General features: G+C 41.4%; 1 protein-coding gene across 3 annotated transcripts in view; it reads left to right on the top strand.

Moving 5' to 3' along the window:
• Window positions 1-24,149, top strand: part of SHTN1 (shootin 1) — a 103,262-nt gene that overhangs the window by 37,193 nt on the left and 41,920 nt on the right. For 2 of the 3 annotated variants that reach the window (XM_059398676.1, XM_059398679.1), the window contains exons 4-10: window positions 1,101-1,195; window positions 6,823-6,991; window positions 9,100-9,197; window positions 11,285-11,366; window positions 14,313-14,407; window positions 20,088-20,234; window positions 22,951-23,104. In XM_059398676.1, the coding sequence (XP_059254659.1) occupies window positions 1,101-1,195; window positions 6,823-6,991; window positions 9,100-9,197; window positions 11,285-11,366; window positions 14,313-14,407; window positions 20,088-20,234; window positions 22,951-23,104 (840 nt within the window). The remainder of the gene's footprint in view (window positions 1-1,100; window positions 1,196-6,822; window positions 6,992-9,099; window positions 9,198-11,284; window positions 11,367-14,312; window positions 14,408-20,087; window positions 20,235-22,950; window positions 23,105-24,149) is intronic. The other variant, XM_059398677.1, reaches the window with a different exon arrangement.

The following is a 24,149-nucleotide window of genomic DNA, read 5'->3' as shown; positions in this document are numbered from 1 at the left end:
GAAGTAATACATTTTTGTATTTAATTTGGAGAGAAATTTTTTTCCCCTGAGTTTAATCATAATTGCAGGTTAATTAAGCTTAAATGAAGCAAAAGTAATCTCTCTTTGTGTTATGTGAGCCCCAGTGCTTTTTGCCTAACTTCATTGGGTTTCACATTTGGGTGTACTTCATTTTTCTTTTTTAAGCCAAACACATGTCAATAAGTATACACGTCCACAGTGAGGTTTAAGATGCTGAGCATTTTCTTTTAACTAAAAATGTTGGGGAAAGGAATTGGCACTTTTCTCTCAGATGATCTTCGAAGTATAATTCAGGTTCTAAATTACTTTGTACCTTTGAATCTCAATCTGTATAAACCAGCTACTGAAAGAGCCTGAAAATTACTATTTTTCAAGCATTGGTAAAGTGTCCAGTAAAATTGCATTTTTCTTCCAATCTTCCTGACAGTCTGTGATGCAAGAAGGCTCCACGTTCATCGTCATCGAGTACATAACTGGGGTTGCTGTACTTTTCTGCCCCGGAGTTTATTAAATCACAGTAACTACTTTGTCTCTCATAGAGAAGGCTGTTGCATGCTGACCTGAGCTCAATTGCCACCTTGTTATTCTGGTGAAGGAGATCAAGTTAAGATTTAATTTTAAAAATTTCTTGCTAGCTGATTTTCCTTCTTAGATCCAGGGGTTTGTCTCGCTAAGAAAAGGAAACCACGTTTGCCACTTTTCATTGAGGAGAGATTCTTTCGTCTAAGTTAGTGGACGTGTCTAAGACTCTGTGTACAGCTGCATAGAATAAAGACACTTAAAGGCAGCCTAACTAGCTTTCTTAAAAATGTGTGCATTGGAAATGAAGGCTCTTCATTGCGTTTTTTCCCCCTCCACGTCCAAATATTAGCTAAGATTTAATCAGGGCGGCAGCTTCAAGACTGTTTTTTTGTTTGTTTGTTTGTTTTTTGTTTTTTTGTTTTTCCCTCCTCCATACCCGATGAAGGCCTGGCGAGCTAAAGAAGTGAAGTATTCTGAGTCATGGGACACAACGTGTGGGCTTCTGGAATCGCTGACTAATCTCTGAATGCTGAGACTTTTTTCCCCCTCATTCCTAGTTTCTCACATGGTTATAGAGGAAGTCAATTTTATGCAGAACCATCTTGAAATAGAGAAGACTTGTCGAGAGAGTGCTGAGGCTCTGGCGACAAAGGTGAGACTCTTCAAATGAGGGAATTCTACCTGTGCCTTTTAAGTTCAACTTCTTTTCTGATGAGTGAGTGGCCTCTTACCTGCTTTTGCTTGTCTAGTCCCATTGCCTCTGCTCTGATGAGGAGAAGTGTCGTAAAGTGCTGTAAATTATCAAAGCCCTGGAATAGGGTTATGTAAATATCTTAATGCCTAGGTTCTTTCCATTGTAAAAGGGGCATTTACATGTGTGTATTTCAGCATTGGTGCTTTCTGCCTCTAAAAAATGGCCCAGAGTCCATCTTTCAACTGGACTTTCTTAATGTCTGAGCATTGGGTGAAAACATTCGCCAAGTTTAAAATGAGCCTGGTGTGGCATAAAGGGGGCAATGAGTGTTTCACATTTGATTTAGATGAAAAAGTCAGCCTCCAGCCTTACATTTCAGGTGATTATTTGTGAAAGCAGAGTGAGGGCATGCTAAAGGTGACCTCCAGTGCTCCACTGATTGCTTCTCGCTGATGAATTTACCAAGAGTGTAATTTTCTATATTCTGTCTCATCAGAAGTACATTATTATTAAAGAATGTTTTTTTTATCTCTGTCTTACGTATTTTGGGTCGGGTAAAATGCATCTGAACCACTTCATCAGAAAATGGATTACAGCAATTTTTAACCAAAATCATTAGTAATGCCGGTTGTATGCCTTTCTCTCTTCCCCATCACCTCCCTCCAAAGTATGTCTTTGGATGTCACTGAAAGTCTTCAAATCAATCAGCCAGTCTGTCTATGTATCTCTCTGTTTAATTTGTGTGCATTAGCAGTGTGCTTGCTGGAGGTATTTGCTTAATTGTTTGTGTAATGACACTACATTAGAATTCATAAGATAATACAGTCAGAACCCAAGAATATAAACATGTACATGCAACTTCTCTTCTGTTATTCCTTTGAAGAATACACAGCACTATGGGCCATTGCTTTAAAAACAGTGATCGCATGGGTGCTTTCCTATCATTTCTTCTGCGCTACCCTTCATTAAGTGTTCACTGGTCTGCAAAACTGGGTGAATCCTCTTTTTTTTTTTTTTTAAAGATTTATTTATTTATTTGACAGACAGAGGTCACAAGTAGGCAGAGAGGCAGGCAGAGACAGAGAGAGGGGGAAACAGGCTCCCCGCCGAGCAGAGAGCCGGATGCGGGGCCCTATCCCAGGACCCTGGGATCATGACCCGAGCCAAAGGCAGAGGCGAATCCTCTTTTTCATATCCTTTATTCCTTCTTTGGGAACAGATAGAAAAAAAAATGTCTTGGGAGCATACTAACTGCTCTGAACCTCGCAGTAGCTAAAGATAGTCCTTGGATTTTCTCTTGCTATCCATAAGTATCCCTGTTGCCAGTAATACATTGCAAAATGAGAACACAGACTACCTCGCAGGACTGGCAGAATTAATGGAAAGCAACAATTTGGGAGTTTTATTCCCAGTGATGTCATTTTGGGCATATGTGACTTTGGGCAAGTTACTAGTTCTGGTCTCTGGACTGCTGTGTCTCCTCTCAAATGACAGGATGGACTAGAGTTAGGACGGCAGGGAGAAAGGGACAGACTTCCCTTTTTTCATGATGCACTCTACTCACAGGTCTGTGTAAACCCTTTTAAAAAAAATGATTTGAGCCCTCCCCCCCTTTTTTAACAGGTGACTTTGAGCAAGAGAATGAACCTCTCTGGGGTTCTACAGTTGCCTTGTCCCAAGTGTCAGGGTGGACCAGCATTGATTTCTTAAGAATATCCTAGACCCACTGATGCTGGGAATGTGCCCCAGGCCAGGTGTGTGCTGAGAAAGCTGCCAGGGGACTGTTGTCTTCGTCCGTCCCTGTTTATGAACCACTGTATTACTAATCTCAAAGGTCAGTTTTATAATTTAGTCTTGACAAGAGGATCCTTCACTTACAGGTTTTGTCCTCTTCATGAAGTCTTTCAAAGTGGCCATACGGTTTCTTTCTGAGGCTACAATGTTGCCTTGTGGGACTTGGAATAAAAATAGGTCAGAAAGCCTATAGATGTTCATTGGATCTGGAAGATACTACAGCTTTGAATGCAAAGTCTGGAAGCTTCATTATATGAATGATCAATAAGTAGCACATCCTGGGGCACCCTGGGTGGCTCAGTGGGTTAAAGCCTCTGCCTTCGGCTCAGGTCATGATCTCAGGGTCCTGGGATCAAGCCCCGCATTGGAATCTCTGCTCAGCAGGGAGCCTGCTTCCCTCTCTCTCTCTGCCTGCTTCTCTGCCTACTCTTGATCTCTCTCTGTGAAATAAAATCTTTTTAAAAAAAAAAAAAGTAGCACATCCTGATTTAGGTATCCCAATTGTCATTTTTGAAAGTAGACTCCATTTTTAAAGCAACAAAGTTTCTGTAAATTTCTTCTTATTTTTCTAAATCTTGGCTCTCAAATTAATGACAAATGGGATGTTCTTAAGATGCAATTTGCATAATTTTCTTAAAAGCAAGGGTGGATGCTTCGGTAAAATGTGTAGGTTAAACCAATAAATGTAGACCAATTATTTAAACCATATGGTCCAAATCTGCTTAACTTGCTTACTTTGTATCTTTAAATATTCATTAAGCTGCACCCAATATAAAAACTATTTAAATTTGAACATAGTAGAAGATTCTGCTACTATAGGTTTATAAAAGATTTATTTTTGCTTTGTGACTTAGAATCATTCCAAAAGACAGTATGCTGTTAATATATAACTTGATGAATAATAACCTCAGTGAAATTGCTTTGCCAAAATTTGTGAATTCAGAGTTTTCAAAAATATCCAGTTAGTATGGTCATGAGATCTTTATGTACATAAATCTTGTGTTTCTTCCTTCAGAATGTGAGAATGATGTTACAGAGAAATTTGCTTATGGCTTTTATTTTTTATTTTTATTTTTATTTTTTTAAAAGAGTAGTCTCCACACCCATCATGGGGCTTAAACTCATGACCCTGAGATCAAGAGTCACATGCTCTACCAAATGAGCCAGCCAGGTGCCCGGTGTGTGGCTTTTTTCTTGAGTTAGTAACTTTGTTGAAGAGAGTAGTTGTATTATAGCCACATAGTGCTGGCAGATTCTGATTCCTGGCTTGATAGAAAGAGGCATTAAACTCTTGAGGGTAGAACAATTAATGAACAAGTTATTAAGTATTATTGTGACAGTGGCCCAGGACTGAGCCTCTTAAACACCAGATAACAAAAATTTGTGTTTTTGTGCTTTCATGAGGATCCTGGAAGAAGAGAAAATTGCACAGATGTCTATGTTGGTTGAAAAAAACTAGCTGATAAAGTATTCCCAAAGAAAAATCAGACACACACCCCAAACACCTTTTGTTCCTATCAGGAGCAAACACTGGCTTTTTCCTGCATGTCCGTCACTGTGTGAAGCGCTTCCTGTGTAATGTCTCACTCAGTGCGCACGTTATGGGGCAGAGGCTATTTTTACCCTTAGTTCGTGGAGGAGGAGACCACTGCTGTGAAAGGTGAAGTTATTCTAGGAGCAGAGACATTGGATTATAGAGCAGGATTCTTGCCTCTGGTTTTATAGAAACAGATACAGAAGTGTTTCCTTTCTCTGTGTCAAAGATTCTTTGTAGTGATGCGCAACAGAATCACCTGGGGCCCTGAGAGGGTGCTCTGCGGGGTTCCACCGCCAGAGAGTTGGGTCTGTGAGAGAGCCTGTGCTCTGGGATTGTGTAAAAGCTCTCTGGAGGTTCTAATGTGGCGTGCTGCAAACCATTAGTTTAAGTATTACTAGGGGACAGAATTACAAATGAAGGCTTGACTGTTTTCACTTTTTCCTTCAATTTTGATTTTTTTTCCCACCATTCGGAGAAGATGGCACCATCTGAGTATCAGGCAGGATCCTTGAGCCGCTCGTGCCCGCTGTAGCACCTGTGGTACCAGGAACCCACAGCAGGCTTTACGAGAATGTTTTATCCTAGGGGAGAGAGGCTTAGAGATCATGGGCTCCTGTCTTATCCCTGATCCTCTAATGGACTGTCGGGAGCTAGAAGCTGGAGCTGTGGGCTGGGCACAGGGAAGAAAGGGGCTGTGTGAGATTCCCTGAGTAGAGCTCAGGAGGCTTCCCAGGGGGAAGCTTTGGAAGGGTTCAGAGGGCTGGGAAACCTCTTGGGCCCGCATCAGGCTACTTGGGATATAGTTAGATTCAGTGTTCTTGGGGTGAGAATCAGATCTCCCTGTTTGAAATGGTCTGGACTTTTTCCTGAGGGAAGCCCTAAAGGGCCTTGATTATGATCACAAATGAAGGACCAAAGCTGGGCCAGTACCAGCATGACTTACTCTGATGTAAAGCTGTAGTAGAGAAGGTAGTTATTAGCTTTCCAATGAGTTGGGTTTCTGTTTCTATTTATTTCCAGTGTCAGTTATTTAATTCAGAACTTGTCTTGATCGCCATTAGCCCTGAGTGAAAGAAGAGAGGTTGCATTTCTATATGTGCATGTGTTCATAGGAGACCTTTTATTTTTTAGTCTTCAGAAGAGAAAACATAAGGAAACCATGCTTTCCTTCTATGGGCTTTGGACCACGTTGAGTCTTTGTGCTTCGCACTAAAACCGGTACGCACATAAACAAGGGAACCGAAGAAGACGATGGTAGTTGAGCGACTGAAACTAAAGAACAATTCATTTCTGCAAAGGGAATAACAAATACATTAATTAATTAAGATTTCTTCTCTTTGCTGTGAACTATAACTCTTTTTATAGAGAGAACAGAAACATACCTTGTACTTTCTTCCACTGTCAAAAGAAAAAAAAGTAGGAATTTGTTAGTGAGGGATATTGGGGAATCCAATGGCATCCATGAGCTAGGAGCATTTTGAGAATAGACCAGAGAGAGTCCTGTGGGAAACCCATCTCCATTATTTTTCTCTGTGTGTCTCTACACACCAGCTCCGTTTGGGGCTTTGCTGTGGACTCCCTTCCTCTGTTTCTCAGTTCAGTAGTGAATCATGTTTGCCTACAGCGTCTGTATATCTGGACACATGGACGGAAACTCATCTCTGTTCTAGCCTCCAAATTTCTAGAGGAGGGATTTGCCTGACCACGCTTAGGCGCATGTGCCTGATCCCCGGACTGATTAGCTTCAGCCAAAGGGATGGGGTGTTCTCTGGGGGAACACAGTTGTTCCCAAAGGAATGCTGTGGAACAATGAAGAGGAGTAGCAGGTGTTCAGAGAAGAGGGAGGGCTGGGCTAACAAACATTTGAAGGGTGGGCACAACAGCAAAGAAAACATTTTCTTGAAATGAAGTGCCTTAATTAGGACTATTAAGGATGGAATAAGTTGAAATTTGAGTAAATCTAAGTATATAAATCTATACTGGTATCTTGTCTTAATAATTCTTATGTCATCAGTTAGAACTAGCATTTCCCCATGCTGCTGGCTGTAATCCAGGTGTCAGGTCTTAACTTTAGTTAGTTTAATACTAAAAAGTATAAATAAAACCTTACTTCATGAATCTTCTAATTGTTAGTTCATGCTGTGGGTGTTGATGAATATGTAAGACAGAAATACACTCAATCTGTCTATTGTTTAAAAATGCAAGACATTCATTTGACTGCTGTTAAAATGACTGTTTTTATATTTTGCCTTAGCTAAATAAAGAAAATAAAACATTGAAAAGAATCAGCATGTTGTACATGGCCAAGCTAGGACCAGATGTAATCACCGAGGAGATCAACATTGATGACGAAGATGTCAGCACAGACCCAGAAGGCACCGCGGAGACCTGTGTCTCTGTACAGTGTCAGAAGCAGATCAAAGGTGGGATGCTTGCACTGGGCACATTTTGGATAATGTTTCTTAGCACTGGGTGCCCATTGGAATCACCTGAGAACCTTAGAACTTGGGTCCTGCTTCAAAAAGTTTCAGATTTAAATGTCCCAGAGAGCAGCCTGGTTGAGAATCATGATACGATGTGATGTTGGTGCATTGTGAGTCACTTTCTCATTTGCGATTACACACTTTTGAAAGTGTTGTCTTGATGGAAACAGCCAGCTTGTAAAAATTCTTAAAAATATGGACTACACATTGAGATAATTTTGTTAAGTGAAAGAATGGATAAAAATATATGTAGCCCATGCCTCCCATTTGTCTGGTTCTTTTTTGGAATCTTTCGGGAGGATTCCTCCCCAGATGGCTTAAGTCTCTGCCCTCAAAGGACTTCTCATCTGATTGAGGCACTGAGCTGTAAGCAATCTGCAGTGTTCAACTTAGACACGGTTAGACCACTCACTGTGGCAGTCAGCGGCACGTAGAATATCACATGGAACCTCTATTAAATACACTTTAATTTTATTCTTGATTGTATATACATCTGATTATATGTACACACTGTTTATGTTACAGATGGAGAAGAGCAGTCCGGGGCTCAGTGACTTTTCGGGTATTTTAGCATCAGGCGCATGCGAAAAGCAATACTTGCTAGCATGTTGGGTTGGATAAAACTGCAGTTGGAAGGGGGGGGAAGGAGGATACAGACAGCCCTTGTTACCTGACTGTCCGCCCCGGACCGAAGACAAACTAATATTTGTGTGGGTGGGGAGGGAGTAGTTTACAGGATTTTCTTCTGTTCATGATTCGTCTCTCCTCTTAGGTCTGAGACAGTATAGTCTCTCGTTCCTCCTTCAGCATGACCCAGCCAGTGGAGAAAGAGGTTTCGAAATAAGATCTGAGAACTCTTCCAGGCTGGCCTCCTGTAAAATCTTGATTCAATTTATAAATAACTCCAGAGAAGGTTTTTAATTAAAAGCAATTAAAACCTGAGTAGCAAACCTGGAGGCCTTGGATATCCATTTAAGGACTGACTCTGTGCTAATATGTGTATTTGTGTGTATATATATATATATATATTTTTTTTTTTTTTTTAAAAAGATTTATTTGAGAGAGAGAGAGAAAGGAGAGGCAGAGGGAGAGGGAGAGAGAGAATCCTCAAGCAGACTCCCAGCTGAATGCAGAGCCTGACTTGGTGGGATCCTGACTTGGTGGGATCCCAGGACCCTGACATCACGAGCTGATCTCAGGCCGAAGTCAAGAGTCGGGCGCTCCACCAAACTGAGCCACCTGGTCGCCCCTCTTGTGTACTTTTTTACTGTTGAGTGGTGGGAGTAACTTTCGTCTACTACCAGAAGCTTTTGCATTTCATGGTTGCTAATAGTTTCATTTTGGTAATACAGTTTTCATTAAATTCCAATAAGAAGAACTAGGAAATAAATTAAGAAACAAAGCACCAACAACTCTGGAGAGAAAATTACTAGAATTAACCCTTTTGCAAATAGGTTATATTTTGAGTCCATTCAAATAACGTTTGAGGGCTATAAATTGGCAGCAGGTCAGGATTTTTTTCTGCAAATCAAAATCTGCAAATTATCAACTGCCCCATTGTTTGTTATATTTTATTGTGACAAGAGCCCATGGCCATTTTAAAATAAAAAGGAAATTAGTAATATGCCTTAATTTGTTTTGCTGAAATCTTAAAACATTTACTTCTAAAATGCCAGATAGTTTCCTAAAATGTGGGCTGATAGCATGCAAAGAAAACATGAACTGGTACATTTAATAACACAGTGAGATTGCGTGGTATAAAATGATTAATAACTGTGGCTGCATACAGGGGCAAAGAAGTGAGATTTCCACCATTCTCTGCTTTATTTGCATTCTATTTGTTAAGTAACCTTGATTGTAAGCTACATATGGACTGGCATTTTCAGTTCTTTTGACAAGATTAATGTCTTTTAAGATAAATTTAGAAGTTACTACACCCGAAACTAATGTTGTACTCTAAGTTCGCTAATTGAATTTAAATTAAAAATTAAAAAAGTAAGTTTGCTTATATTGTTTTCCTCCCCTTGTTTTTTTCTTTAAAAATGCAGAACTTCGAGATCAAATTGTATCTGTTCAGGAAGAGAAGAAGATACTAGCAATTGAATTGGAAAATCTCAAGAGCAAACTTGCAGAAGTAATTGAAGAAGTATGTATCTTGGGCCTGAAAAGCAAGACTTTTGGTGTTTTTAGGGTGTTTGGCTAAGTTAAAAACTTGCTGTTGGAAGTTGATTTCAGGCACGAGAACCATGTACCAGTTCTGACCTTCTCTTCTCCCCTCCGTTTCAAATATATGGAAAGGTGTAGAAAATAAGATCGTGAACATTCGTATACTCACTACCCAGCTCAGTAAATCAGCGAAATATCAATGAAGTATTGCGGTTGTCCCCGTATTTCACTATGGGAGGCAGATTTGTAAGAACGCTCTCTGCAATTTAAGTCATCTGCTTTATTACTGCTGGGGAAGAAGTATTTGGCTTCGCCATCAGATGGTTTGGCTCAGTTGGGAAGGGCTGTCTTCTTGGGTACCAGCAGCATAAGCATAGATGTCAGAATGGGTTCAAAGTGGGTGCTTCAAAAATCTTTTTATTTTTCCTTTTGAATGGTCTTTAAGAACAAGAGCACATAATTGCCTTTCTGTGCATGGTGCTTCAGAGAACTGCCTTTGCAGTCATGATTTAACTGGTGTCCGTGGTTCCCAGATTCTACAGCCCAAGCTTCTAGACCCATCCCTCAGGTGGCTTATGGGTAATGCTGAGGCCTTGAGGCTTCGATCCCTTCAGTAGGCAACCTTACCCAGCTACCTCAGTTTGCATACGTATCTCACAGTTTTCCTAAGGGCCAGGATGCGAGAAAGGTTGGGAGGTGGTGTCCACCAACGTCAGCCTCGCATTTACTTAGCGTTACGGAACATGCTGAGGCATGGGAAGGATGATGCTGTTTTGGAAGTGGCGTTCCTGGGGAGAGTACACCGGCTACTAATTCAGACCAAAACCAAAAACGGAGCTTACGCTAAAAGCATCCAGTTCACAGGCTCTCTGGTGTGCCGATGGATTCAGAGTCCTTTTCCAGGACCATTATCTTAGTTTCTTTCTTGTCTGAAACCACAGGAGAGAGACAGACATGTTTTGATGCACTCTCTTCCTCAATTATGATGATTTACTGATGATCCTGTCCCCCTCCCATTTAGAGGTATTATTGGAAATCCTTTCAGAAGTTCCTTTTATTACGACTATTTCAGACATGTGAAGAGTATAAAAAACAAAATAAGGAACACCCATATGTCTACTACCTAGTTTAATACGTAGTCTTGATAACCCCAGTGTCTCTCTCCCTGACTGTATTCCCCTCACTCCATGCCCTGTTCCCCTACACAGCCATTATTCTGAATTTGGCTTTTATCATTCCAGTGCGTGCGTGCGTGCGTGTGTGTGTGTGTGTGTGTGTGTGTGTGTGTATTTATTTATTTATTTTGCTACAATACATAGGATTTTGAGTGTTTCTAAATAATGTAAATGTACCTGCTTTTTATTTTTTTAATTTGTATTTTAAGTAGGCTCTGTGCCCAGTGTGGGGGTTAAACTCACAATCCTGAGATCAGGAGTCAGATGCTTCACTGACTGAGCCAGCCAGGCACTCCTGTACCTGCTTTATAAAATTCAATGTAGTGCATTTGAGACTTGCCCACTTTGATACACCTAACTTCACATTCTTTTTTTAAAATGGTCCCTTCATAGTCTCTTCCCATTGATGTCAAAATTAACTCAGAAATGTAAGTCTTTTGGGAAGATTTTTATGTGTGTTTTATTTAAGCCAGAAGTCATAAAAGTTTTTTATTTTAAAAATTCATGCATTGTTTTCCTTAAGTTAAATGTCATCAGAATTTGAAGTGAATATCGAAGTTGAGTATTGGATCTCTGACTACATGATTTGTCTACTTTCTGGGTGCTTTCTACTTGGATTTTTGCATTAAAAATATCAATCATTTACATGGGTAGGGACCAGTGCCATTTGGAATTTGTAAGAAAGTTCTCTACCAAAGGATATCCCAGCTTAAACAGCTACCCCCGAGGCCTTAAGAACAACTTTACTAAAAGCCCAACACGATAAAGCCATTACTGCCTGAAATTGTAACTTCATGTTGAATGTTGAACAGCAGTCTGGGTGTCACACATCACCTTATGTCATATTTTACAATGTCGGGTCTTTTCTTCCCTCACAATTTCACATTTTTAGGTAAATAAAGTTAAACAAGAAAAAGATGCTTTAAACTCAGAAGTTCTTGAACAGAGAAGAGTCTTAGAAAAATGCAATAGAGGTAAGTGTTTCCAGTCTTTTTTTACAGATACCTGTGTAATTTATTTGGTTTGCATACATTTTGTGTTGTTTTGTACCTGTGCCTGAAGAGTCTTGGAGCAAAAATATCCTGTCTTGGTTTTCCTGGTTTCTAGCCACGAGTCTCTCTCTTTTCAGTTATTTGATCACCCACCTTAGGGTCTTGGGACTTCTAAAAGTCCCTTCACTTGAGGAGCGTACGACCCACCTCAAACCAAAACACTGTTCTGTCTACATGGATCCTGGGACCATGGCCGTATTGGCATTCCCCTCAGTATTTATGTATTTGGTAGGTGATTTTTAATCCAAGAGAGAGGATATCTACACAGATACATGTGACATGATATGAAACCATTTTAAATTACGAGAATATACAAAGTGGGGCAAAGCAAAAGTACAATTAAATACCACTCTACAAGGTTCCATGCTTGCCGTGAGGTCTCGTGCAGTCCTGCCTGTGTGCAGTCAAGTCTGGCTTAGAACTGTCTAGCGGCCAGAGTGATGAGAGATTTACGACCGTTCATATGAATCATATTAAAATGATCCTCTTGATCAGGAGAAGCAGGCATGGTCCCGTGGTGAGGAGATTTCTCCAAAGGCTACCTCTAGAGAAAACGGAGTCCTTGTTGTGAAACCCAGCATCAAATCCCACGGGGACTGTGTTTTTGCATCCTCTGGTTCAGGACAAGGGAGTGATGCCTGAGTGCAGGAAACCTTTGAAATTTCCCTGTTGTCATTGGTGGTAGTTCTCTACCTTTGGGGAATGAATTGAGATTTTTGAATAAACAAAGGACCTTGTAATTCAGTGTGGGAGATGCGGTGATTCTGACATTTCTCAGCTCCTCCCACATTCCGGAAGATAGAAATGGTTTTGATGTACTGTGCTAGACACAGAGGGTTGGTTCTACAAAGGTCGATCACATGGATCTTGCCTTCGGAGAGCCCTTTCCGTAGGAAGAGAGAGAGAGATGGTATAAATAAATGCAAAAGAAATAAATAGTTTCTTGCAGAAGCCAAGTCAGAAGGGCCAGGGCATGTGAAAACTCAGTTTTGGTTATGGTGTTCTGGACTAGAAAAGAGCGTCAGTTACGTTGCCCCGGGCCTTTAGATAGTCATAGTTGTCTTTGTTTCCTTCGTGAAAATTTCTTTTTTAAATAGGTTTGAAAATCATTTGGCTCTCAGGGACCTATAATTCACACCACAAACCATCACTTACTTTGCTTCACTCGAGTAAGACTGTTCGTCTTCCCTCCGAGAAGGCAGGAGATTTACAGAGTACAGAGTTGGAAATTCTATGTCATTACACAGCAAACCAGTCCTTAGTCAGTTAGGGCTGAAGTGTCCTGGCGGAACGTTGTGTGAAAGCAGCCATTAAGAGCGCCTTTTTAAAGATTTTATTGCTATGACTCAACTCAGGATTGAAAGTGCCTGTGTCGAGGCAGATGGAAAGACCAGTGTGAGATCTCCCTGTGTTGTGCCTAATTCCTAATGGCGTCATCACTCCCTCGGTCCTGCCTATGTCATTATTTAACAAAACAGGCCCCAGAATGTCAAAAAGTAGCAAAGATTTCATGTTTCTTCTATTTGATAGACCTTCCCTTTGAGATTCCTGTCCTTCAGTGATTCTTTAATTCAGAGCTCTAACTCTGGGCCTCAGTGGATCTAAGGCCATTTCTCTGTAAGCATGCTTAAACATGTAAATAAGCTTAAAAATAACGTATATATATATTTTTTTCTTTTTACTCAGGTAATACATTTTTTTAGTGGAAAACATAGATTCAAATGGAAAAGGAAAAAAAAAAATTTCAATCTTACAGTCCAAAGATAAGCACTTATTAACGTCATGTATATTCTTCCAACCTTAAGATGATATCTATAAATAAATCATTGGTTAAATGTATTTATAACATTTATGGAAGCTGAAAAAATCTCAGCAAAAGAAATACGTCTTTACCCGTTGATACCTTAGAAGCCCCTGCATATCGATCTCCACTTGCATCCCCTCACGTAGATTTTTATCATTGCTCTTGTTTATAGCTCTACCAGGTGTGTACAGATCTCTAAGTGGCATGTTGTTTAACTTTGCATGTTTTTGAATTTTATATTCACGCTATCACCTTGCATATGTCCCTGTGCATTTTTTGGTTTGCGAGGTCTCTATTTGCCCTGGTATGTTAACTTTCCCCGCTGATAGTATTTCATTTGCTGTCTATCACAGAATTTATGGTCTTTTCTGTGGCTGTTTGAGTTTTTTCAAGTTTTCTGCTATTCCAAGACCTGCAGTTATGAAAATTCTTACATGCGTCTTCTGGTGCACGTGCCCTCACATAATGTGCCAAATGCCAAGGTTCATCTTCAACATCAGAACATGATGCCAGGTTACTTTTAGGTAGATTTTCACTCCTGTGGGCAATGTGTCTTTTCCCATCGTCCTGTGTCCTCTCCAAACTTGGTGTAAGTCTACTTCTTGATTTTTGCCAGTTCCCTCTCTGCTGAGTCTAAGAAGGTGTCTGTGCTTTTCCTTTCCATTTCTCTGATTACCAACAAAGATGAGTATCTTTGTGCATTCACTGACCTTTCCTCGGTCTGCCGTGGGACCATCTGGGTCATTTCTCTGTTTCAGCAGCGACGCCAAGAGCACTCTTGGGGCTGAGCTGCTGGATGTGTTCATGATTTGTGCTCTTGGGCGAACTGGTATGTTCCTAAAAGCAGAATTCTCAAGTCAGAGGGTATGAGTGGTTTTAGATTTTTTATTTACATTGCCGAGCTGCTCTCAAAAACATTTGATCTGTTCATACTTGAGTCAGCAGTGGCTGAAGGAGCCTGTGTGCCGGTACACAGAATCTTTGCAACACTGCTTTTCATCCATGTTCCTGACAGTCTGTGTGGTCACTGGTCTTTATGCATTTCTCTTCCTTGTCTTCCTAAGTGTCCATGCTGGCGGTAGAAGAATATGAGGAAATGCAGGTAAACCTGGAGCTGGAGAAGGACCTTCGAAAGAAGGCAGAATCATTTGCACAAGAGGTAAGCATCCACAGAGACCTAGTTTTAGATTTGTGTTTCTTAAAGAACTTTGCAGGTGACATGTCAAAATGTGTAGTTTTTTTTTTTAAGATTTTATTTATTTATTTGACAGAGAGAGTGAGAGAGCACAAGTAGGCAGAGCAGCAGAGAGAGGGAGAAGCAGGCTCCCCACTGAGCAAGGAACCCGATGTAGGGCTCGATCCCAGGACCCTGGTCATGACCTAAGCCCAAGGCAGATGCTTAACTGACTGAGCCACCCAGGAGCCCCAAAATATGTTTTGAAGTTGAAAAAGAACTTAACATTTAGAATTAAGGGAGGCCAGCTATGGGATAGTGTCAAGTTCACTAAAACAGGTGTTAGAAATCTGGGTTCATATTTTGGCCATATTAGTCAGTCGCTCATTGTATGACCTGAGAGCAGCCCTTTTAGTTCCTTGGGGCTTTACTTTCACCATCTGTAAAATGGGTGATGCTATCAGCCCGACCAAGTAGATTTTGAAATCTGGTAGCACAGCTCTGCAAAAGGATTTCCTACTATAGAATGCTGTTAAAGGGGAAAGAAATTATATTTAGGGATACCTGCCACTTGTGATGCAAAGTCCAGCCTGAGTACAGGATTTCTGTCTGTTTCAACAGCCTTAGGAATCTAGGTTACATCTCCAAATACCATCTCAAATAACAGCATCATGGTGTTAGTATTTTTCTTCACCTGTTAGCGATCTCATTACATGAGCTGATCTTTCTGCTTGCTGTGGAACATTGCCGTGGTGTGCGTCCATCATTGTAGGCTTTCACCAGAGTCCTGGTTCTCCTCTCCTGTCAGAGATAAGCTTTGAGCTTCTCATATTCCAGCTTCCCTTTGTTGACTTGTTGTCACTGGATATTCCGCGGCCCGGGGCTGGTTTACAGGGAGGTGGTGAGGCACCGGTTGGCAGAACTATAACAGCTCGTGAAGGGGGCACTGGTCTGCCCGAGATTTCCATCATGTCTCAGTATTTTGAATCTGGGTGCACACCACAGGTTGCGAGGGAGAGTAGCTATGGAAATGTAAAACATCCGTAGGTAGAAGTATCCAAGGTGCTAGAGGAAGACGAAGTGTGGGGCTATGGGAACGACCTTTGAAAATCAGATTACGGTTTTGTGCAGGAGTCTTTCTGCACCTGAGTGTAGCTGTGCTAGCAATGAACTCTGGGAAAGGTTTAGTCCAAGATGTGATTTGAAATATTGTCATTCATTTTATTCAGAGAGCTTAATGAAAGGTGAGTAAAAATTGTGCTCTTATTACTTGGAAGAAAGAAAAGAAATTGAGGCGTGTCAGAGCCCCTTGGGAAAGCTGCAGCGAGAGCCACAGTGCGGGGGAAGGGAGACGGGGGCTCATGGGAAGACGCCTCCGAGGTCAAACTGAAAAGGTGGGCTTGTTTCCACCCGAATGCCAGGGTCTTCCTTTGAGAGACATTTTCAGTTTTCCATCTGTTGTTCGTGGAATGATGTTAGAATACAAAGCCACTCGAAGAAGACTTGAAGGCCACACAGTAGCAGAGAAGATAGATACAAGAAGCAGGATTCTGCCAAGAATCTGAAGACAGTGATTTACTCTGCCCTTCACTGGCCATGTGATCAGTGACCATGACCTTGACACCAGCTGAGAAGCCAGAGGCGGGAGGAGGGAAGGCCAGGGTGGCCACTTGCATTCTTCCTATGGGGAGCCTCAGTGTTTGCAGCCGTGCTGGATGGTTTTATAGTATCTAGATTTTATCTGCACAACTGTGAGATGAAAACTGTTGTTGTTTTTTTAAGATTTTTTTTCCAAGATTTTATTTATTTATTTGACAGACAGAGATCACAAGTAGGCAGACAAGCTGGCAGATGGGCGGGGGGAGCAGGCTCCCTGCCAGGCAGAGAGCCCGATGTGGGGCTCGATCCCAGGACCCCGAGATCATGACCTGAGCCAAAAGCAGAGGCTTTAACCCACTGAGCCCCTAAGATTTTTTTTTTTTTCAAGTAATCTCTACACTTAGTCTGGAGCTTGAACCTACAACCCCAAGATTGAGAGCTGTGTGTTCTATAGACTGAGCTAGCCAGGCTCCCCAGAAGCTGTTCTGTAGAATAACGTTAGGCTAGAACCCATACGCCTTCTGCTTTGCACGGTTTATAGACTTGTAGCTGCTGCTGCTGCTGCTGTTTTTTTGGTTTTGTTTTGTTTTGTTTTAAGATTTATGTACTGATTTGAGAGAGCATGCGTGTGAGTGGAGAGAGGAGCCCAGGAAAGTCCTACAGTCTCTTCACAGGTGAGCTTCGTGACCGGAGTGGAAACCATGAGGACTGAGGTGCTTAACCATTGGAGCCACCCCGGTGCCCCGACTCTCAGCGTTTCAGCAGAAAACTGTTGCTAAAATGTGGAGGTCTTGGTTTAACAGGAGAAGAGCCGGTCTTGTACATTTTGGTTTTTCTTGTGTTCAGCAAACGTCTTCATAAGCCAGACACTGTGCTGACAGTGGGAATGTAAGGGTGAAGAATTCAAGTGTGATCCCTGCCCCTTTGGAGCTTATAGTCTGGAGCCCTAGAATTCAATAAAGTAATTTGCTTTATATTTTTAATTACAAAAGGGATATATATTCCTTGTAAAAGGTATATACCTTTTTATAAAAAGTATTTGTAAAAAATATGAACAGTTCTCAGATGTGGAAAGGAAAACATGGAATGTTTCTCCCACACTCCTACTTCCATTTGTCCATTTGAAAAACAAAAGCTGCAGGGTGCCTGGGTGGCTCAGTGGGTTAAGCATCTGCCTTCAGCTTGGGTCATGATCTCAGGGTCTTGGGATCGAGTCCCACATCAGGCTCTCTGCTCAGCAGGGAGCCTGCTTCCCCCTCTCTCTGCCTGCCTCTCTGCCTACTTGTGATCTCTCTCTGTCAAATAAATAAAATCTTACAAAAAAAAAAAAGCTGTGCACGTGTGTGTGCACACATGCACTTGTGCGCGCGCACACACACACACAGGAATATTACTCGGCCACAAAGAAGAATGAGATCTTTCCTTTTGTGACAGCATGGGTAGACCTACAGGGTATTAGGTTAAGTGAAATAAGTGAGACAAAGACAAATGCCATATGATTTTGCCTCTTTGTGGAATCTAAAAAACAAAGCTAAACCAAACAAATAAAAAGCAACAACAAACCCATCGATACAGAAAACAAGTTGGTGATTGCCAGAGAGGAGGGGAGAGTGAGGGGATGGGAAAAATGGGTGAAAAAAAAAAACCAGCAGCATGAAAACCAAAGTAAAAACTGTACCCTCCCCTCTTCAATAAGGAGGAAACGGCCAGTTGCCTTCCTACGTTTTTGTACTTCTTCAGTGTTAACTTCAGGTTTCAATGACAAATTTTCCTTTACTTTTTGAATCTGTTTTTTCTTGTTGGTCATTGTAGTTTTCTTTGCTCAAAGGTGTGGATACCTCATTCAATGTGTGGTTTGGATATACTGTGAGACTTGTTTTTGAGTTCTGTTTTCTTCCCGGACAATGCACATGACATTTTAATATTCTTTTGGAAAGAATGAATCCTATAAAAGTGACATAATGTTTTCTTCTTTTTTTTTTTTTTTTCATTCTTTGAGAAGATTTATCACGGTCCTTGGAAATTCTGACACCCCAATGTCATTTGTGTGATAAGAGACCACCTCCCTAACCCTAGCTGTCAGGTTCTTATAGTATAAAGCCAAATCCAGGGGTACCTGGGTGGCTCAGTGGGGTTAACGCTTCTGCCTTTGGCTCAGGTCATGATTCCAGGTCCTGGGATCGAGCCCTGCATTGGGCTGTGTGCTCAGCAGGGAGCCTGCTTCTCCCTCTCTCTCTGCCTGCCTCTCTGCCTGTTGATGATCTCTGTCTGTCAAATAAATAAATCTTAAAAAAAAAAAAAAAAGCCAAATCCATCAGTGTTTGGTCACTAATTTTTTTAGGCCCATCTTTAGAAGATGTCATGTTAGTGTCTTAAGGTCTAGAAAACATAGTCTAATGAGTAAGTTTTCCAAGTTACCATGGTTATATAGATGGTCTTTTCATCTTACACCATTACTATTTAGGTGTTGTTAAAGGGTTTTGTGAAAGAAATTAACATTAGTAACATCCCCAAGACATAATCTTTACGATTTTCTTTCTACAATAACCAAGTTGAGATAATTTATAATCATGTAAAGTTGAACACATTTTCCTGAGTGCTCTGTGGAGAAGGAGAACTGTTGCTTTTTCCCAAGAGTGAACTGAAGCTGGGGGAGGCAGTGCAGTGAGGGACCAGCTGCGCCCGACCGGCAGTCTGTCCTGGTCTGCGCACCCAGGGCCTTCTCCCCGCCTCTGAGCACTGGGGACATGTCTCAATGGCTGGGAAGCCGGAGGACTCACTGAGTCCAACTGCTGTTTGCAAGGCGCCTTGTTGGCTCTGTGAGGTATTTGCTGAAACATTGGCAAGGGACCCCAAGCAAATTAACTTTGAGAGGGGAAAAAGTTATTTAGAAAATGACTACTCTGATAATAATAACAACTCGAAGCAGTTGTTTCAGTGATGCCATTGGTCTCAGATGTCAGAGACTAGATGAGACGTGGATGGCTCCCTCGCACGCCGGTGCGCGCAGTCTCCTGGTCCTGGAGCTCAGCCCCGTGCACGCGCACACACACTCACTCCCTCGTCCCTTCTCAGCACCTTTCATCCTTACACGGAAGTGAGTGGTCAGGTGGAAGAAGAATGTACATTTTCCTTTAAAAATGCAATTAAGAATCTGATGAAACGGTGAAGCTCTACTATAAAATGGGCTTAATGTCAGAGTTTATAAAATATTCCACTTGTAGAATCACCCACTGGCTGGCTCATGTAAGGTACTAAGGAAAAGAAGTAACTAGTAAATAGAAAATAATGTTGTGTTGGAAAGTGTGAACTTATAAAGACTGAATAATATGTGTAAGTTGCACAGTAAAGTGCCCAGTCAATATTGATGTGCCTTTTCCCAGCTCTTGGTGTAAAACAAAATGCTAGGTTTAGTAAACACCAGAGGAAGAAGATTAGCCAGATGGTTAAGAGCTCAGGCTTCTAAATCAGACAGATCTTGGTTTAAATCCTGGTTTTGCCACTTTCATGTGTTCTTGGGAAAGTGGCTTAGCCGCTTTGGACCTCACTTACCTTCTTAGTAAACATGGGATAATAATAGTATCTACCTGACAGTGTTGTTCTAGGGATTAGATGATACACATAAAATCATCGCTGTATCTATCACAGGATGTTAGTCAGTTTTAGCTGTTCAAAGCAGAAGTATTCATAGGATTGATGTAAGGGTTAAATTAATACATAGAAACTATCTAGCAGAGTACCCACTATAAGTATGTGATGAGTAGCAGCCAGTAATGTTAGTATTAGTGCATTTCAGAGCAATAACAGAACATTAAAAACTGAGGCATAGGACGCAGCTATTGCACATGTACGTCGCTGGGGCAAGGGTGAATGAAGATCCTTGAAGACCGCATGAAAGTTACGGATGAGGTCGTAGCAGTCGTTACTGTACTACTGCACAACTGTACTACTGCACAGCCCTTAACTTCGCAATGAAGACTCCGTGTACTTTCCCGTCGCTCCGCTCGCAGTGGAGGACGTGCGTGAGGCTGACTGGTCTGTACGTTTCTGTCGTGAACTCTTGCAGATGTTCATTGAGCAGAACAAGCTGAAGAGACAAAGCCACCTTCTGCTGCAGAGCTCCGCTCCGGACCAGCAGCTTCTGAAAGCTTTGGAAGAAAACGCAAAACTCATCCAGCAGCTTGAAGAAGAGAGAATTCAGCATCAGAAAAAGGTAACAGATTTTCTTCTGGCGTCTTAAAACATACCCACAAACATGAGGGTCACTCCGGTCATTTTTGGCTCCCTGGTTGGCCTCAGTTAAGTCTTTTCTGCCTTTTTACTTCTTAGTAGAAAGTAACTGCTGAATGAGCCTTAATTTAGTGCCCACGTAAAATCTAGAGCACACCGTCGTAGACGCATAATGATCTTTAAGCTGTCCAAGGTCTGAAAAAGCGAAGGACGGAGAACTCAAAAGAGAGCTTGCATAGCGCTCATAATGCACTGTCGGGGCACCTGGGAGCGGATTGTTTTCGGAGCCCGCATACACCCGGAGAGTACGTTAGTCTCCGAGAACTTACTGGAAGGCGCGAGTTTGATTCAAAGAGGGACGAAAAGTCCACATTAGTAGTAATTGTTTGCTTAGAGGAAATTTCTGATTTTGTAAACTTGCACAAATATATGTGTTTAAAGACTTCCTAAGTGGTTATTTTTGTTTGTTTGTTTGAGTGGAGCTATTCCAGCTGACAGAGCCCACCTTTGTGCACCAGGCAGAAAAGACAGTCATCGCGGCGGGGGCAGGGAGGAGGCGGGAGGGGAGGGGAGGCGAGGAGGTGGAACAAAGGCTTGGACGTCCAAGAAACCACTTAAGAGAAATCACATCAATATTTATACTCCTTACAGTGTCCCTCGTTTGTGAAGAAAGGGCTGTTAGCTGCTGTTTATTATCACCTGTCAAAGTCTCTTGAAGCAGTGATACTGACATTTAGTCCTTGGAAGTTTCTGAAGCTTTATGAAGGTGGTCCTGAGGCAGAGGTGATTTTTCCCCTCAGTAAGAACCGCTGGTGCATGCGCAGAACCTCCAGAGGAGTGGCTGCCGACGGCGGGGGCCCCTGGAAGCAGGACTAGGGAGAGGACTAGGAGACTAGGAGAGAGCTGACTTCTTCCTTCCTTCCTCTTTCTTTTCCTTCCTTCATCCTCCTGTCCCTTCTCTTTTCTTTTTCTTTTTCTTTTCTTTTCTTTTCTATTTTTCTTTCTCTCTGTATGCAAGAATTACCATTTAAAGTAAAGAGAAAATAAAGGAATATTTTTAAAATTTAGCTCATGCTAGAATTTTTCAGTTCTGAAAAGTCTTAGTTGTAGTTAACCTGCTTAGTAAACAACACGGGCCTAGGACCTACTGAATTGAACTGAAGTGTGGGACTTAGTCGTTGGACCTGTACCTTGTTGGGGCAGGAGGAGAGAGGAGCTGACACTGGAGATTAGCTAAAAGTCATGAATGGCTGCGATCAGTATTTCTAAGACTATTCTGCTGTACTCTGCAGTTGTTCTATGTAATCTTTCATGTGTGTGGTCCTAAATAGTTCTTACCAGTCTGGTAAGTTCTTACCAGTCTGGTACATAGTTCTTACTAGTTCTTACTATTTACCAGTAAATAGTTCTTACCAGTCTGGTAAGTTCCCCTGCAGATTCTCCAGCTGTTGTTTAAACACTGTGCTGTTTCCTTGGTGATAAAAGCAACATATGCTTCTTCTGATAAGCAAATATTTAAAATACAGTACAAGTTAAAGAAGAAATTAAGATTACCCAAGAATTCCGTATTTTGGTACCTATCCAAACCTTACACAAATGGATAATTTTATGAAGGTAGTTGAAATGGGATCCTATCATACATCCTGTTTACAGCCTGATTTGTTTTTAGTTGATAGCATATTGTTCCCTGTCAGTGTGTGGTGAGCTTTGTGATTTTATTTTATCTTAAATTTTTAAATAGATTTATCTAGAGAGAGAAAACACAGGTGGTGGGGGGGCGACAGAGGGAGAAAGAATCTCAAGCAGACTCCGCTGAGCATGAAGCCCTACACAGGTCTCAGTCTCCCAACCCGAGATCTCGAACTGAGCTGAAACCACGAGTCGAATTCTCAACCAGCTATACCATCCAGGCATCCCAACTATGTGATTTTAAGTGGTTGTATGGTATTTCAGTTCATGAAGACAGGATGACTTATTAAATCCATAATTTGGTGGATATTTAAGTTGTTTTCAGTTATTCGCTGTTACAGATATTTATTTTCAGTTATTTGCTGTTACTATTTCCTTTTTTTTTTTTTTTAAAGAAAAAGCATGTGAGTGGTGTGGGGGAGGGACAGAGGAAGAGAGAGAGAGAGAGAGAATCTTAAGCAGGCTTCATGCAGGGCTCGGATCTCATGACCTTGAGATCATGACCTGAGCTGAAATCAAGAGTCATTGGATGTTTAACCAACTGACCCACCCAGCTGCTCCCTTGCTATTTCTTTAAATCAAGTTCTAAAAGTAGTTTGGCTAAATCAAGCAGTCTTTTCATCTTTCTTTCCTTTTTTTTTTTTTTAAGGTTTTTGATACTTGTTACCAAATTCCTCCCCCGCAAGTGTTCTTTTCCATGTTACCTGAATTTTCTCTTGAAAAATGGGTACAAAGGTAATAATTTGTTTTAAATTAATTTCTTAGATATTATTTTACCTTTTTGACCCATATTTCAATACCCAGTTATCTGGGACATTATGTCTCCAATAAATTTATGTTGGCTTAAATAACTGGTATTTTAAGTATCATCTATACTCCAAAATTTGCATGGCTTTTAAGATGGATTGGTATCTTTTTGCTCTGAAATGCAAAGTAAAGGGAAACTGATTTCCCCCCTTTATTTTTCCTTGAGAAAGAAAAAGCTGCAAAAGTCTGTTTGTGAATTACAGGTGAAAGACTTAGAAGAGCAGCTCGAAAACACAGCCCTCCACAGAGAGATTCGCAGCCTCAAACAGCAGTTGGGGCTTCTGGAAGATGACAAAAGAGAATTGGAGTTAAAATACCAGAATTCGGAAGAGAAAGCCAGAGATTTAAAGCATTCCGGTAAAAGCGGCCAGTGGGCTTCTGTGTCTGAGTAGTCTGTGACTTCCCCGTGCCCAGCACCAAACCTGGTCCGTAGCTAGTCCAGAACACTCGCTGAATGCTGTAGAGAAACACCAAGATCAGTTCAGTTGAATAGCCACTGGACTCCAGGGAGTCACAAGCCCTTGGACTTCTTGGTGGACTCAGAGCATGTGTGCCAGCTTTCCGTACCGAATGAAGAGATAAAGATACTGCTGATCTGGGAAGACCAACATTTCAGCATTTTTCAGGGCTTCAGATAAGATAGTTAGGAATACTTATTTTGTTCATTTTAGGGGTGGGTTTTTCCCCTCTTTTCTTTTTCAGAAAGAGAGAGAGCATACTAGCGACTAGGGTTGGGAGGGAGGGGGAGAGGGAGAAAGAGAACCCCAGGCAGGCTCCATACCCAGTGCAGAGCCCGATGTGGGGCTCAGTCCCATGACTCTGAGATCATGACCTGAGCCAAAATCAAGAGTCTGATGCTTACCCGACTGAGCCACCCAGGCCACCCTTAGGGTACAGTTTTCAAAAGAGTTAAACTTTCAGGGTTCATACAACCCTCATCTGTGGTCTAATTATACCTATGAACTAATACTTTCAGTGTCACACCTGACAATAAAATGGGCAACAATATGTATATTAAGTGGAAAAACTTTTAAAACACCAGGGGATATTTAAATCAAAGGATTTATTCATTCAGTTCCAGAAGGCTTGACAGGAATGTGTGAATTGAATTATTACACAGGGATAAGTAATAAGTTTCTGTTGGAAGGGAGGTGATTTAAGGAGGCAGGTTGTTCCCTTTTATAACAGCTTCAGTATTCACTTGAGATATTTTTGGTTAATTTTATACTAGAATTTTGAAATCTGTATAGAAGAACTAAGTAGGGTTTTTTTTCCCCTTTAAAAGACATCCAGTGCTTAAAAATCCACAATGAAAATGAATTGCAATTTACTTTTTAAAAAATCGATCTAAAATTAAGAAGTATTCTATTCTTTTTAGTGAATATCCAGGCAGCCTGTGGCC

This window comes from Mustela nigripes, chromosome 4, assembly GCF_022355385.1.
Source record: "Mustela nigripes isolate SB6536 chromosome 4, MUSNIG.SB6536, whole genome shotgun sequence".
Classification (NCBI taxonomy): domain Eukaryota; kingdom Metazoa; phylum Chordata; class Mammalia; order Carnivora; family Mustelidae; genus Mustela; species Mustela nigripes.
The sequence above is the reverse complement of the archived record's forward strand: the minus strand, read 5'-3'. Positions and strand labels throughout refer to the sequence as shown.